Source organism: Scyliorhinus canicula, chromosome 20 (genome assembly GCF_902713615.1).
Source record: "Scyliorhinus canicula chromosome 20, sScyCan1.1, whole genome shotgun sequence".
Classification (NCBI taxonomy): Eukaryota; Metazoa; Chordata; class Chondrichthyes; order Carcharhiniformes; family Scyliorhinidae; genus Scyliorhinus; species Scyliorhinus canicula.
Window position 1 is genome coordinate 18,393,093 of NC_052165.1, and position 16,295 is coordinate 18,409,387.

General features: G+C 45.9%; 1 protein-coding gene across 1 annotated transcript in view; it reads left to right on the forward strand.

Annotated features, from left to right (window-relative positions):
- Positions 1-16,295, forward strand: part of otogl (otogelin-like) — a 200,793-nt gene that overhangs the window by 18,624 nt on the left and 165,874 nt on the right. Inside the window, exon 7 of the mRNA XM_038781368.1 lies at positions 11,954-12,020. Within this exon, the coding sequence (XP_038637296.1) occupies positions 11,954-12,020 (67 nt within the window). The remainder of the gene's footprint in view (positions 1-11,953; positions 12,021-16,295) is intronic.

The window sequence follows — 16,295 nt, forward strand, 5'->3', positions numbered from 1 at the left end:
ACAAATTAGGCCTGTTTTTGCTAGAATTTAGAACATTATGGGCTAATCTGATCGAAGTCTTTAAGATATCAATAGGAAATGACAGGGTGGATAAAGATAAACTATTTCCACTGGTTGGAGATTCAAAAACTAGGGGGTATGATGTAAAAATTAGGGCCAGACCATTTAGGAGAGATTTTAGGAAGAACTTCTTCACTCACAGGGTGCTGGAGGTTTGGAAATCTCTCCCACAAACAGCAGTTGAAGCTGGGACAGTTGTTAATTTTAAATTGGAGATAGGTTGATTTTTGTCAAGCAAAGATATTAAAGGATATGGGCCAATGGCAGGTATATGGAGTTAGGACACATATCAGCCATGCTCATTGAGAGCGAGGAGTGCGGCGGGGACACAGGATAAAAGAGCGCGAGGAGAGCAGCGGGGACACAGTGAGAGCGAGGAGTGTGGCGGGGACACAGGATAAAAGAGCGCGAGGAGAGCAGCGGGGACACAGTGAGAGCGAGGAGTGTGGCGGGGACACATTGAGAGTGAGGAGACCGGTGGGACACAGTGAGAGCGAGGAGAGCGGCGGAGAGTCAGTGAAAGAGAGCGAGGAGAGCGGCGGAGAGTTAGTGAAAGAGCGAGGGGAGAGCGGCGGGGTACCAGTGAGAGCGAAGGTAATATAAGGCAGGAACCGGAAGTACGACCCACGGACTTCTGGGAAGGTTTTCTTTTCCCCTAGCCAATAAATTCTGGTGGAGAGGAAACCCGAGACGCTACACGTATAGTGTCTCCCACCCGCCCTCCTCCTCTAACCTAATAATAAGACCCATTGGTGTGAGCAGGTAAGTGCTATATTATATTATTATTTTTTATTTATTTATATTTGTTTACCAGAACTTGGTTGGAACTTAGAGGGATGGCCGGGAAGGCAGTGCAATGTTCCTCCTGAAGGATGTTTGAGGTGAGGGATGCTGTTAGTGTCCCTGCTGATTTTACCTGCAGGAAGTGCAGCCATCTCCAGCTCCTCCAAGACTGAGTTAGGGAACTGGAGCTGGAGTTGGATGAACTTCGGATCATTCGGGAGGCAGAGGGGGGTCATAGATAGGAGCTTCAGGGAAGTAGTTACACCAAAGACTGGAGATAGATGGGTAACTGTAAGAGGGACTGGGAAGAAGCAGTCAGTGCAGGGACCCCCTGCGGTCGTTCCCCTGAGTAACAAGTATACCGTTTTGGATACTTGTGGGGGGGGGGACTTACCAGGGGTAAGCCATGGGGTACGGGCCTCTGGCACGGAGTCTGTCCCTGTTGCTCAGAAGGGAAGGGGGGATAGGAGTAGAGCATTAGTAATTGGGGACTCAATAGTCAGGGGCACATATAGGAGATTTTGTGGGAGCGAGAGAGACTCACATTTGGTATGTTGCCTCCCAGGTGCAAGGTTACGTGATGTCTCGGATTGTGTTTTCCGGGTCCTTAAGGGGGAGGGGGAGCAGCCCCAAGTCATTGTCCACATTGGCACTAACGACATAGGTAGGAAAGGGGACAAGGATGTCAGGCAGGCCTTTAGGGAGCTAGGATGGAAGCTCAGAGCGAGAACAAACAGAGTTGTTATCTCTGGGTTGTTGCCCGTGCCACGTGATAGTGAGACGAGGAATAGGGAGAGAGAGCAATTAAACACATGGCTACAGGGATGATGCAGGCGGGAGGGATTCAGATTTATGGATAACTGGGGCTCTTTCTGGGGAAGGTGGGACCTCTATAGACAGGATGGTCTACATCTGAACCTGAGGGGCACCAATATCCTGGGGGGGGAGATTTGTTAGTTCTCTTTGGGGGTGTTTAAACTAATTCAGCAGGGGCATGGGAACCTGGATTGTCGTTTTGGGGTACGGGAGATTGAGAGTATAGAGGTCAGGAGCACAGATTTGACTTCGCAGGAGGGTGCCAGTGTTCAGGTAGGTGGTTTGAAGTGTGTCTACTTCAATGCCAGGAGTATACGAAATAAGGTAGGGGAACTGGCAGCATGGGTTGGTACCTGGGACTTCGATGTTGTGCCCATTTCAGAGACATGGATAGAGCAGGGACAGGAATAGTTGTTGCAGGTTCCGGGGTTTAGGTGTTTTAGTAAGCTCAGAGAAGGGGGCAAAAGAGGGGGAGGTGTGGCGCTGCTAGTCAAGGACAGTATTACGGTGGCGGAAAGGATGCTAGATGGGGACTCTTCTTCCGAGGTAGTATGGGCTGAGGTTAGAAACAGGAAAGGAGAGGTCACCCTGTTGGGAGTTTTCTATAGGCCACCTAATAGTTCTAGGGATGTAGAGGAAAGGGTGGCGAAGATGATTCTGGAAAAGAGCGAAAGTAACAGGGTAGTTGTTATGGGAGACTTTAACTTTCCAAATATTGACTGGAAAAGATATAGTTCAAGTACATTAGATGGGCATAGTGTAGGTTAGATGGCCTTTAGTTTTTGACTTCCCATGTCGGTGCAACATCGTGGGCCGAAGGGCCTGTACTGCGCTGTATCGTTCTATGTTCTATCTCAATGAACGGCAGGTCAGGCTTGAGGGGCTGAATGGCCTCCTATGTTCCTATCATATACAATAATGCTGAACCCAGAGTTTATCCAGCAGATTGCCTCAGGTAAGATCATCTGAAGCTGACATGGTACTATGGTGGTTTCTATATAACAGCTAAATTTGGCATGATAGGTCAAAAAATAATACACACCATGACATCATGTGTCATGACGCCAAGCTATTTTTAATTGAGCACCTTGCACTCTATGGTAGTATCTTTTAATGTTAGTGGTTCGGGCTGAAATTCTTGAAAGGTGCTGCATACATGGTATTGCAATCACGCTCATCGGTGCTCAGCTTGGCTGGATTATCCAGATGGTTCGCAAGGGGGATTCTCGCAGAGCGAAGGTGGGATTTTAATCCAGCTGAGCACAGGAACCCACAGCATCCCAGACTTGCTAAACTTAGATACAAAGTCATTCTGAAAGCCACTCTTGGGGCCTGTAAATTGGGGCCCATCGCATGGGAAAAACAACCCTGGACAGGTCCTAATGGAGAAACCTCTGTCATTAGCGATCTCGGTGAATGAGGACAACAGAACAAGGTTCCTACAGGGCAACTGGTACAGAGCCACCACTCCAACAGTCACTTCATATGTAATCACTGCCATTGGATCTGAAAATCAAGATTTGGCTTAACTTCACAGATGAGAGGAAACCAACCTGGACAGTGAACGTAGATAAAAAACAGAAAATGTTGGAAATACTTAGTAGGTCTGGCAACATCTGTGGAGAGAAACAGTTAATGTTCAGCTCCATGACCCTTCATCAGAACTGAATGGTGATCTTCAGGCCTCGTCGCTGAACTGTCAAATCAACAGTGCAATCCACTGGTTAGGGGTAGTTCAAGATGTATGGAACACCCTCTTAAGAACTGCTATGTGGGCCGCCACCTTCTGAACTGTAAACTGCGCACTCCTACCTCCTTTATGTCACCTGTCTCTGCCCATGGTACAGCCCATCTGCCACTGAAACATCTAAGCTTTTGTTACCCTCCGACACAACCATTCCAATTCTCTCCTGGCTGGTGCTTCAACTTCCACCCTCCATGTACTTCAGCTTGTACAGAGTTCTGCTGCTCGTGTCCTACCTCACACAGTGTATGCATCAATCTTATGCTCTTTGATCTCCACTGGCTCCCAGATCTCGAATACCTGAATTTTAAAATTTACATGAGGCACCGTGGCGCAGTGGTTAGCACTGATGCCTCATGGCGCCAAGGACCCGGGTTTGATCCCGGCCCCAAGTCACTGTCCATGTCGAGTTTGCACATTCTCCCCATCTCTGTGTGGTTCTCACTCCCGCAGCCCAAAGATGTGCAGGGTTGGTGAATTGGCCACGCTAAATTGCCCCTTAATTGGATTTTTAAAAAGAAATTACATCCTCATGTTCCAAACACTCCACAGCTTTTCCTCTCCATATATCTGTAACCTCCTCCAACGCTACAATATTCTGTTAGTCCAATTTTTAAAAAATTATAAATTTAGATTACCCAATTATTTTTTCCAATTAAGGGGCAATTTAGCATGGCCAATCCACCTATTCTGCACATTTTTGGGTTGTGGGGGCGAAACCCACGCAGGCACAGGGAGAATGTGCAAACTCCACACGGACAGTGACCCAGAGCCGGGATCGAACCTGGGACCTCAGCGCCGTGAGGCAGCTGTGCTAACCACTAGGCCACCGTGCTGCCCCTATTAGTCCAATTCTGACCTCTTTGCCACACAGTTTGAAGTTGTGCCATCAGCTGCCCCGGTCACAAGCCTCAATTCTCACCTTAAAGATCTTTGTTTCCTCACCAGACTCTTCCTTAATGCCCTCATAAAGACCAAACATTTTGTCACCTATCCTACTGTCTGTGGCTCAGTGTCCGATTAGGTTCCTGAAGCACCTTGAAATGTTTTACAATGTTAAAGATTCTGTATGGACTTCTGGTCGTGTAAAGAAGGGGGAAGACTCCCATGAGGTGGTTCCTCCTAGAGTACTGTGCTCTTTTCTCTCAATTTCAGGGGGTATTTTGTTTTGAAAACCCACATGAGTAATGGGGTGAGGATTGAAGTGCCCTGAAAAGTCATGGGAAAGACGGTGGATAGCAGAAGTTCGTCAACAGAATCGGAGGCCTCTAATTGGAGTTCGCCGGCAGATAAAATGGGTCATTGGCTCCTCCACTAATGGCTGAGGTGCGTTTGAGTATCTTGGCAAAGGAATTTAATAAACAATGACGGGTTGTGTTGCGAGACCTCCTAAAATTTATGGAGGTGGCCTTGGTCCCCATTGAAACATCTCAGGATAAGACCAATGAAATCGTGAAAGCCCATGGAGCCACGATAAAAGACATGGAAGTGGTCCTTGTGAGACACCGTGATCAGATTGTCTCACTGGAAGCGAAGATGTCTTTGGTGTCCGAAGCGAATAAACCATTGAAGGCTAAGTGAGTTTAGAGAATTGGTTAAAGAGGCAAAACATTCGAATTGTGGGGCTGCCAGAGGGGCTGAAAGGCCCAACGTTCATGGAGTTCTTTGCAGAAATGTTTGGTAAGATGGTGGGAGAGGATTGATTCACACGTCCCCTCCTGAGTTGGACTGAGCCCACCATATACTCCGGCAGAGGCCTCATCCTGAGGATCCACGGCGAGCGGTAATAGTGACGTTTCATAGCTTGAAAGAGAAAGAGGGCATTCTGAGATGGGCGAGGGAGCATCGAGACTACAAATGGGAAATGGGAGGGCCATGCCATCAGGTTCTACCAAGATGTAGGAGTGGAGATGGCAACAAAGTGGGCTGCATTCAACAAAGCCAGGACCGCCCTGTACAAACGTGGAGTCCAGTTTGGTGTGGTGTACCTGGCTCGGCTCAGAGTGACTATTGATGGAAAAGGCGATGTGCTGGGCGATGCAGACTCCCATGTTAAGAAGGACCGATTGACCATGGTGTGATTGAGTATTTTAGGTATTGGGGACGGGCATGTTGAATTGTTGCATTGTTGGGGTTCCATGTTTATTTTTGGCTTTTTCCTGTTCCAGTTGGGATTGAATTTTCACAGTTTGGGCTTAGGTTTGGGGTTTAGTTCCATGTGGGGCTCTGTTCTATTTGTTATGAAAATATATAGGTCCCTTTTGGAGCGCAATGATTTATAAAGTATTTTGTTGTTTTGTAACCAATTTTCTTAACTCTAGTTGGGAGCCTTGCTGCTAACCTAAGTGTTAGTTTTGAAAGGGTGGCTGCAGCTCATTGTAGTGGTTTTTTAGATAATGAGCTTAGAGTTCTTGTTTTGTTTAAGATTGGGTTGGTATATTTTAGTTGTTTGTATTTGTCTCGCCTCTGTTTGCGTATTTGGGTGTAGTAGTATTCAAGGGCTAGGAGGGGAGGGAGGGCGGGGGTAGTTTGCTGACGGTGCCTGCAGATTTTTCTTTAATTAGTTTTGTGTTTTGGTTGGTGGCCATCTTGGGTGGGCCTGGTTGCTGTACCTTTTATGCATCTTTTGGGTAATCTCTCGGTGGAAATGGCTACCTCCAATTGAGGTGAGGTGGAAGACCCCAACTTCATTTGGTCACCTGGAATATTGAGGGATTAAACGGCCCAGTGAAAAGGTTGTGAGTATTTGCTCACCGTAAGAGTTTAAGTTCTGATGTGGTGTCATTTGCTGGTCAGGAACCAAGCAACCCTTCTGGGGGGGTGGGTAGGACAAGTCTTTCATTCGGGCTTCAATAGTAGGGCCAGGCAATATTAATTAATCAAAGGGTTCAGTTTTCTGTCTCTAAGGACTTGGCGGAGCCCAATGACAGGCATGTCATTGTCTGTGGCTCTTTGGTGGGCACTCTGGAGATGCTGGTTAATATCTACGCCCCAAACTGGGATGATACAAATTTTATTAATAACCTGCTGGCCTCGCCCTCGAATTAGATTTGCATCAGCTTATTTTGGCTGGGGACCTAAACTGTTCTGAACCCTAGTCCGGATCGGTCCCAGCCCAATTCTCTGACTCCATCAGGGGGTGGCCAAAGCTTTATTGTTTTTCATGGAGCATAAGAGGTTGAGGGGGTGGAGGGGGGTGGGGGGGGGGGGGGGGGGGTGGTGGTTAGATCCTGGTGCGTTTTGCAACAAGTGGAAAAAGATTTTTCATTTTTCTTGCATGTGCATCAGGTATACCCCTGGATCGATTTTCTTTTGTGGTAGGTAGGTCTCCCCTCCCTTCTCTGGTGACTGCTGAGTACTCAGCAATTGTGATTCCGGACTATACCCTGCACTTTGTTAATTTGACACGAGAGTCAGGACCCTCCCAGCCTCCGCCATGGAGCTTGGGCACAACATTATTACCGGACAGGAAACTTTGTGAACGCATGTCCACTGCCATTGGGGACTATATAGAATTCAATAAAAGTGAGTTAGTCTCACCTTCCACACAGTGGGAAGCCCTTAAGGTGGTCCTTGGGCGGGATTGTAAAGCTCCTATAAAGCGCACATGGTAAAGTCAGCGAAGGTGGTCTAGCAGAGGCTGGTGGATTCCATTCTTGAGGTGGACCACCAGTACTCACTTGCCCCAAAGCTTGAATTGTTGGCAAGTAGGAAAAAGCTGCAGACACCGTTGTCAACAGACAGAGCGGTGGGATGCTTACACACTTGAGGGGAGAAGGCCAGTTAGCTTGTAGCTCACCAGTTTAAGTGGCAGTTTAAGTTCAATCCGAGCCTGGTTTCTGCCCCTCCTCAGGTTAATGAGGCTTTTGAATCATCCTGATCAGATCAGAGCCTCCAGCTGAGGAATCGGTCATGACTGACCTTTTGGACAGTTTATCCATCCCAGCGGTGGTGGTGGAGAGGAGCGATGAGTTGGAATCCCCGTTGGGCCCAGAGGAAATTATAAAATGCATTGTGTTGGTGCAGACAGGCAAAGCCCCTGGCCCGGGTGGCTTCACATTAAATTTTATAAACATTTTGTAAGACGTTCATGAAGCAGTTGGTGCCTTTAATTCTGGTCATGTTTAATGATTCCTTATTCCGGGGTTTGGTGCCCACGACCCTCACACAGACCCCTATTGTCCTGATTCTCAAGAAAATCAAAGACCCAACAGAGTATGGGTCGTATCGACCTATCTCACTCTGAAAGGCCGATGTTACTGGCCAAGGTTCCGGTGCCGTGGCCAGAGCCTTGCTTCCCAGAGGTGACCTTGGAAGATCAGACAGGCTTCATTAAGGCTTGACAATTGTCAGCCAATATATGTCACCTGCTAAATGTTGTCCTTTTACCCTCTCTGGTGCCTGAACCAGAGGGGCTTGTTTCCCTGGATGCCAAAAAGGCGTTTGTTAGGGTGGAGTGGGAGTATCTGTTTGAGATTCTTGCAAGGTTTGGATTCAGCCACTAGTTTATTTCCTGGATTCGATGACAGTATACAGCCCCCACTGCTAGTGTTTGTACGAATGTTCTGAACTCTGGTTACCTCCTGTTAAATAGGGACATGAGACAGGGATTACACTGTCACCACGCCTGTTTGCTTTGGCAATAGAGCCGCTCGTTTAAGCACTGAGGTCCTCTTTCAGATGGAATGGGATAAACCGGGGAGGGGTGGAGCATCGGGTGTCCCTTTTACGCGGATGACCTACTCCTCTACATTACGGACCTAATATCTTCCATGGGTGAGATAATGAAGCTGCTTAGGATTTTTGGCTCCTTCTCTGGTTCCAAGCTGAACTTGGACAAGAGCAAATTTTCCCAGTCAACACCCCCAGGGAGAGAGTCAAACTGTGGTTGTTAACCTTTCACTTTGCCAAGACTTGCTTTCATTATCTGGGGGTCCGGGTGGCCCACAACGGGCCTCACTCCATAAATTAAATTACGCTAATCTGATTGGTAGTGTCAAGTCAAACTTGCAGAGGTGGGATAACCTCCCCCTGTCCTTGACGGGCAGGGTTCAGACTATTAAAATAAATGTGCTCCCGAAACTTTAATTTCTTTTTCAACGTATTCCTATTTTTCTCTCCTTTTTGTCAAAGCCAGCAAATTAATGTCCTCCTTTATTTGGGCAGTTAAGACTCCAAGGAGCCGTGGGGCTTTGCTCCAAAGAGATAGACAATCGGGGGGCTTGTCTCTACACAATTTATTGTTTATCCTATTGGGGAGCGAATATTCTGAAGATATTGTGGTTCAGCTACCCTGGCTCCATATGGGGACAAATGGAAGCGAGCTCCTGCACTGTTTCTAGCCTTGGCGCAATAGTTACTGCACCATTGACTTTCTCTCTGGTGGGATCTTCATTGAATCAACTAGTGGTGTCCACTCTGAGAATTTGGAAGCAGTTCAGGCAGCATTTCAAGCTCTGTTCCCTGTTTTCATTAGCCCCATCTGCAATAACCACTTTTTTTCTGCCTATGGGCTTTGACTCGATATTTAAGTCATGGGAGGCGAAGGGATTGGAGAGGTTTGGAAACCTATTTGTGGAGGGGAGGTTTGCTAGTTTTAATGAGTTGGCGGAGAATTTCCAACTGCCTGGTTCCAGTTTTTTCAGGTCTTGTCAGATTTGTGATTTTGCAAACAAGGCTTTCCCATCCTCTTCCTTGGCACCACCATCTTCCCTGGAAGAGGATTTTGTCTTTGACTGCGTCTGATGGGGGGACTATTTCGGGCATTTTTGGCCATAACCTCTCAGCGGAGTCAGCTCCATTGTGTGAGGAGAGGTCAAAATGGGTGAGTGAATTGTGCCCATTCTGAACGGTAAGGTGGGTTACGGGTATAGGGTGGATGCGTGGGTTTGGGTAGGGTGATCATTGCTCGGCACAACATCGAGGGCCGAAGGGCCTGTTCTGTGCTGTACTGTTCTATGTTCTATGTTCTATTAACTACACCATAAGAGGGTCAGTAGAAGGGTTCTACCTAAGATGGCCGCCATTCATTTCCTTTTTTAAGGAGGTAGTCACTGTCAGCTGTGAGGGGGTTTAGTTTAGTTTTTTGGGTTAAATTTAATTTGAATTTTTGCTTGTTTGTCTCTTTCTTCTATCGTGTAATTTTGGTTAATTGTTTTGGATGGTTTTATTTAATATGGAAAATTTTTAATAAACATTTTTTGAAAAGGTGTTTTTGTAAATGCAAGTTGTTTTGAACTGTAGGAAGAAGCAGTGAAGGCAAGAATTGTTTTAGGATGATCTGGGTTATGACTCCCTCTGGAATATTTGGGCATTTTCAGGGTAGGTTAATTATATTTTCCTCCTGTATCACCTTCAGTCTGGAAAAAGGCAATGCTCTTGCCCAAGCCCAGGCCGAGGCCCAGGCCTAGGTGTACGAGGATTTCCTATCCTAGTCCATTTGCATTAGTCATGGGTCCATCTAGAATAGTCGTGTCATGCGGCAGAGCCTACTGCCCCAGACAGGCTTCCCAGGCCTGAAGCTGTGCTTTGGGCCTTCAAAATCATGACTTTCTGGTTTCTGATAGAGATCAGCTCAGCCAAATTGACCGTGCGATTTTGGGAATGGGGGAAGAAAATTAACTTTTGAAGAAAACTCCTACTTCCAGTTCTTCCCACCCTGAGATCCTTGAGGTGACAGGAATTTAGGGGCCAGTCACAGAAATTAATTTTGTTTACTCGGTTTCTTTCCAATTTCCTGATCCTTGTCCAATGAAAAATAGATATTTTTCAGGGTCAAGAGGCAAGAAAATAGATTTGACCATGTCTGCTGTATTTGGTTGTATTGCATTATTTCATGTGTCATAAAATATTAGTAAGATAGATTAACTTACCTTAGTTGTCAATCACCCTGGTGCACATTTGGTACAGTATCTTAATCCTGATTTCGTTCAGGGAGCCAAAGCAAGTATGTTTATTACTTTCCCTTTGTGCCTGTTCATCTCCCTGCTTCCCAATATTTTCTCTGTTACTCTTACACTGGGGTTGAAAATTCTATTTTAAAGAAGTCTCACTCGTGCTTATGCTACTGAACAATGTGGCAAAGTGGTTCTGACCATTCAATATTCCACTACTGGTGTCTTGTTTACACTGTGGGTATTTTCAAGATAAGAAAGGAGAAGACAATGGGAGGGGCAAAATAACAAAATGGATACCACTGGATCACCTTCCTCCTTTGACCAAGGCATTCTTCAACTAAAGTCACTGGAGCTTTTTTTGGAAATTGGCTCTTTGTGCTGTGCTGTGTGTCTAAACTGAATTAGGAAAACAAATTATATTTCATAATATAATAATAATAATCACTTATTGTCACAACTAGGCTTCAATGAATTTACTGTGAACGCCCCTAGTCGCCACATTCGCCTGTTCGGGGAGGCCGGAATGGGAATTGAACCCGCACTGCTGGCCTTGTTCTAGCATTACGTACAAGCCAGCTATTTAGCCCACTGTGCTATATAAAATTATATTTAATAATATAAAACCTTTGCTTCGTTTAGCAGCAAGATATGAGGACAGAAGGCCCATGAAAATGTTGTTCACACCTTAAAGGATGTCAGAAATAAAACGGAGGAGCAGGAAAAGTACTGCAGATCCTACAGCATCTGAAAGGGAAAACAAAACAGATTAATGATTTGGAGTAAAAGATTAATCCTCACACAAGGTTTACTAAATTATGAGGGGCAGAGATAGGGCAGACAGGATAAAATTGTTTCCCTTGGTGGAGAATTCTAGAACCATAGAATCAAGATAAGTGGTGGAGGGGACATGAGGAAGAACTGTTTTACGTAGAGGGTAGTGGGAGTCTGGAATTTGCTGCCCGAGTCGGTGGTGGAGGCAGAGACCATAAAGTCTTTTAAAAGGTACCTGTATCTGCACTTTAAATGCTCTAAGCTACCGGGTTGAGGAAGGAGGAATTAGAAAGGGCACCTGGGTGACCCTGGGCTGGCATGGACAAGATAGGCCGAATGGCCTCCTGTGTTGTAACACAATCTATGATTCTAACTAATAATGAGTGTTATTACTAACCCTTAACCTGTCTTTATTCTATCATGTCCTGACATGGACATACTCTCAGCATTTTCTGTTTGCATTTAATTTTCTTTCATATTTGGATGATGTTAGACTTGGAAGTTGAAGGCAGCCTGATAGAGGTGACAATATTTAATTTGCCATCAAAAATTCACCTGTGATTCACTCCTGCACACATTGTGATAGAATCTGTAACTTCAGAACATTTAGGATGGGCTAAATCCACCTAGAAGTTTAATAAATATATAATATGGGCAATTGGGAGCCACCTTTTAAACTTGTGGGAAATGTTGGAATAATATTTGTAACTGGCAAGAGTAAAACATTTTGTAAACCAATTTAAACACCTATGTGCCCTTTAAGAGTTGAAATAGGTTACTTTGTTAGGGGAACATTGTTCCACAAGTTATATATTCGACATTGCATTCTGAATGTTTTCAATAATCTTTGGGTGACAGAATATTTATTTTATATCCTTAACAGGATTATAGCACGGCTATTGATGAGCAGAGAAGCTTAACCTACAATTCTACATATCATTACTCTGAAGGTATGACAGGGGATATTCATGACTACCTTTATCTCCTTGTGATAAATTGCAGACCTGACATCAAGTGATTGTGTTTCATGGTCCATTTGCACAGATCTTAATTAATTGAAACTAATTTTCGTCAATGTTTTTTTTTAACCAAAATACTTATGGTATTACTCTGAGAATGCCATTTGTAAACATGCAGTTCTCGGTGTAACACTCAAGAAGGTGATGGCCAGGGTCCCTGATTAGTTAGACACTTTGCTGTGAGCCTCAATTTTGAGACCCACATATTAATCAATCAGCAAGGACTTCAATTCTTCTGTGGTGAAGGAGTAACTTTTATCTACTCTGCTTCCATTTTTATTCAACTTCTGAACATTGCTGTAAATTATTCTCACATGTCTCTAGAATGGTAACCTTAAATAAAATCAACGCTGAACATATTTCATAGATTCATAGAATTTACAGTATAGAAGGAGGCCATTTGGCCCATCGAGTCTGCACCGGCTCTTGGAAAGAGCACCCTACCCAGGCCCACATCTCCACCCTATCCCCATAACCCCACCCAACACTAAGGGCAATTTTGGACACTAAGGGCAATTTAGCATGGCCAATCCATCTAAACCGCACATCTTTGGACTGTGGATGGAAACCGGAGCACCCGGAGGAAACCCACGCACACACGGGGAGAATGTGCAGACTCCGCACAGACAGTGACCCAGCGGAGAATTGAACCAGGGACCCTGGCACTGTGAAGCAATTGTGCTAACCACTATGCTACCATGCTACCCTAAAAATTTATTTTTGTGAAGTAATTTTGTGTGGTCAGATGTATGTGGAAGAAGCATTATTTTGGCTAGAGAGTGGCCACCGTGGGGGGCACCCCCTGGGGTTAGATTGCCCTGCGGCCCCCCAGGACCCTGGAGCCCGCCCGCGCCACCAATCCCGCCAGTACCAGAGGTGGTTTAAACCACGCCAGCGGGAAAGGCCTGTCAGCGGCGGGACTTCGGCCCATCGCAGGCTGGAGAATCGCCGCGGGGGGTCTGCCGACCGGCGCGGGGGGCCCGCCAACTGGCGCGGCGCAATTCCCGCCCTTGCCAAATCTCGGGGGGGGGCGGAGAATTCGGGACACAGCGGGGGCTGATGTATTAATACTGGGCGGCCAGTGTGGAAGAGGTGCAGAGCTGGGTCAGAGGGGTTGATCCCTAGTGGGTCAGAATGGAGGAGAGTTTGTGCAGGGGGTCAGGATTGAAAGCACTAGCAACAGCGCCGCTCCCGATAGCCCCGGGGAAATACTCAGGGAGTCCGGTAATAATCGCTTCATTGAGAATTTGGAGGCAGTTTTGCCAACGCTTCGGGTTGCGGGCAGGGTCAAGGGAAATGCCGACTCGGGGGAACCACAGATTTGAGCCAGGGAGGTAGGATGGAAATTTTCGGAACTGGGAGGAGAAGGGGATTAAGACACTAAAAGATTTGTTTCTTAGAGGTTGGTTTGCAGGATTGAAGGAGCTGGAAGCCAAGTATGGGCTGGAGCAGGGGGAAATATTTAGATATATGCAGGTTTGAGATTTTGCCAGGAAGGAGATATAGAGCTTCCCGGTGGAGCCGGCCTCCACATTGCTGGAGGAGGTGCTGACGACGAGGGGACTGGAGAAGGGGGTAGTGTCAGGGGTTTATGGAGCTATTTTGGAAGAGGAGCAGGCACCACTGGAAGGGATCAAAGCAAAGTGGGATGAAGAGTTGGGAGAGGATATGGAGGAGGGGTTCTGGTGTGAGATGGTGTGAGAGTGACTGCCTCCACCTCGTGCGTGAGGTTGGGGCTGATGCAGCTGAAGGTGGTAGACAGAGCACACGAGGGTGAGGATGAGCCGATTCTTCGAAGGAGTAGAAGGTGTGTGTGAACGTTGCGGGGGGAGCCCCGCTAATCACGTTCATATGTTCTGGTCCTGTCCAAAGCTAGAGGATTACTGGAAGGAGGTTTTTGGGGTAATTTCCAAGGTGGTGCACGTGAAACTGAACCCGGGCCCGCGGGAGGCCATATTCGGGGTGTCGGACCAGCCAGGGTTGGAAACAGGTGCAGAGGCAGATGTAGTAACCTTCGCCTCGTTGATCGCCCGAAGGAGGATCCTGATGGGTTGGAGAGCAGCATCTCCACCCTGTGCCCTGGCATGGCGGGGGTCCTGTTGGAATTCTTGACTCATGAAAAGGTTAAGTTTGAACTGAGGGGAAGGAAGGAGGGGTTCTACAATTCATGGGCATTATTCATTATGCACTTTCAAGAACTGGATAACATCGAACATTAGTTGGGGCATGTGGGTGGGAGGGTTGGGGGGAGGGGGGGCTGTGTGTGTTAATGGTGACTATGGGTCATCCCTAATTCCTTTTTGTCATTTGTTTGTGTGAACATGCGGGCTAATGTTTTGGGTTTGGTGGGAGGATGGGATCGTTGTTATTGATATGGGGATTGACATATTTGTAACTGATTATTGTTTATTTTTGGTGGGTATAAATTTGGGCGAAAATGTGAAGAAGGAGGAGAATAAAAAATATTTTTTAAAAAGTTGTAAACATCCATGGGGAATGGGGGCGTATCAATGAACCTGCCTGAGGAAATTTTAAACAGAGATTTCCTTGCTGGGGTTTCCCTGCACACAAGCTCAGGCGAGATGGTCTGCCCAGGAGGTGTCATTCCATTATACTTGAGAGAGTTCAACTGGGACCTGGCTCCAGAGTTGCCCTGTAACTTTGTATTGCTGCAAAAGTGAAACTGTTTGACTGGAATGAAAACATGGGAATATTATTGGACCTCAAAGGATTGCCAACAAAAGGACATTTACAGATCATAGCTTGATCAATAACTTACAAATCTGCAAGAGCATTTATAATAAAATCAGCAACAAGAGGAACTGGGATGCCATAAAGGCTTGATAGTCTCCCTGTGTTTCAGAATTTCTGTGATTTCCAGATAAAAATCTATATATAAAACAAAAAGGGCATTTGTCTCATCATAAATGTAAATCAGACAAAAGAGTTGCTCAGAGTGTTATTTCTGAAGTGGCACCTGTGTTGTAGTGTGGCTAAAGTTACATGAAAAAATAGTCATGTCCTTAATTGACCTGTGCAGTGTTGTAGGGCCAGCAGCGTTTGAGAGAAGCATCAGTTTAACTTGAGAAACATTATTGTGCTATGATAAATAACACAGGAGGGGAATGCTCTGGGATCATTTAAAGGAGACAGTCCCATAGAGTTTATTTTTTGAAAGTGCAGTGAAGTGGCTGGTTTAGCTCACAAGGCTAAATCGCTGGCTTTTAAAGCAGACCAAGCAGGCCAGCAGCATGGTTCGATTCCTGTACCAGCCTCCCTGGACAGGTGCCGGAATGTGGCGACTAGGGGCTTTTCACAGTAACTTCATTGAAGCCTACTCGTGACAATAAGTGATTTTCATTTCATTTCAAGTGTTGAAACAATATTTTCAAAATCAAATGAAATGAAAAGAGTGATGCATTATAGTCAGAGGAGGAGGAATTTATCCTCTGATTTTCTTTCTGTTTCTCTGTGGGGAATTTCCTGGTTTTTGCCTGGCACCTTCTTTCGAAGGTACCACTGAGACCTTAATCTTGGTGGGTGCAAATTCTCATTCTATCCTTAAATAGCGCGAAGGATATTGAAGTGAACTAAATGGAAATTGCATTGCCAATGTATCTTTTGCATGTGCAATAAAACACTGGTTGTCAAACACATTTTGACCAGAAATTGAACTGGACCAGCCTTATAAATATTGTGACTGAAGACGTAGTTCAGAGACTGGAAATTCTGTGGAGAGTAATTCGCCTCCTGACTCTACAAAGCCTTTCCACCATCTACACGGCAGAAGTCAGGATGGAAAACTCTCCACTTGCCTGAATGGGTGCGGCTCGAACAACAGCTCCAGAAACTTGACACAATCTAGGACAAGGCAGCCTGCTTGATTGGCACCCCCATCCACCACGCCCTTCACCACTGATACACTGTGACAGCAGTGTGTATCATCTTACAAGATGCATTTTAGTAACTCATCAAGTCTCCTTCAACAGCACCTCACACATCTATGATCTCTTGAAGGACAAGGGTAGCATGGCAATACCACCACTTGCAAGTTCTCCTCCAAGTCACACAATGTTCTGACTTGAAACTATATTGCCGTTCCTTCACTTTTGCGTGGTCAAAATCTGGACCACTTCCCTAATAGAACTGTGGCTATATGTACATAATAATAATATAATAATAATAATCACTTATTGTCACAAGTAG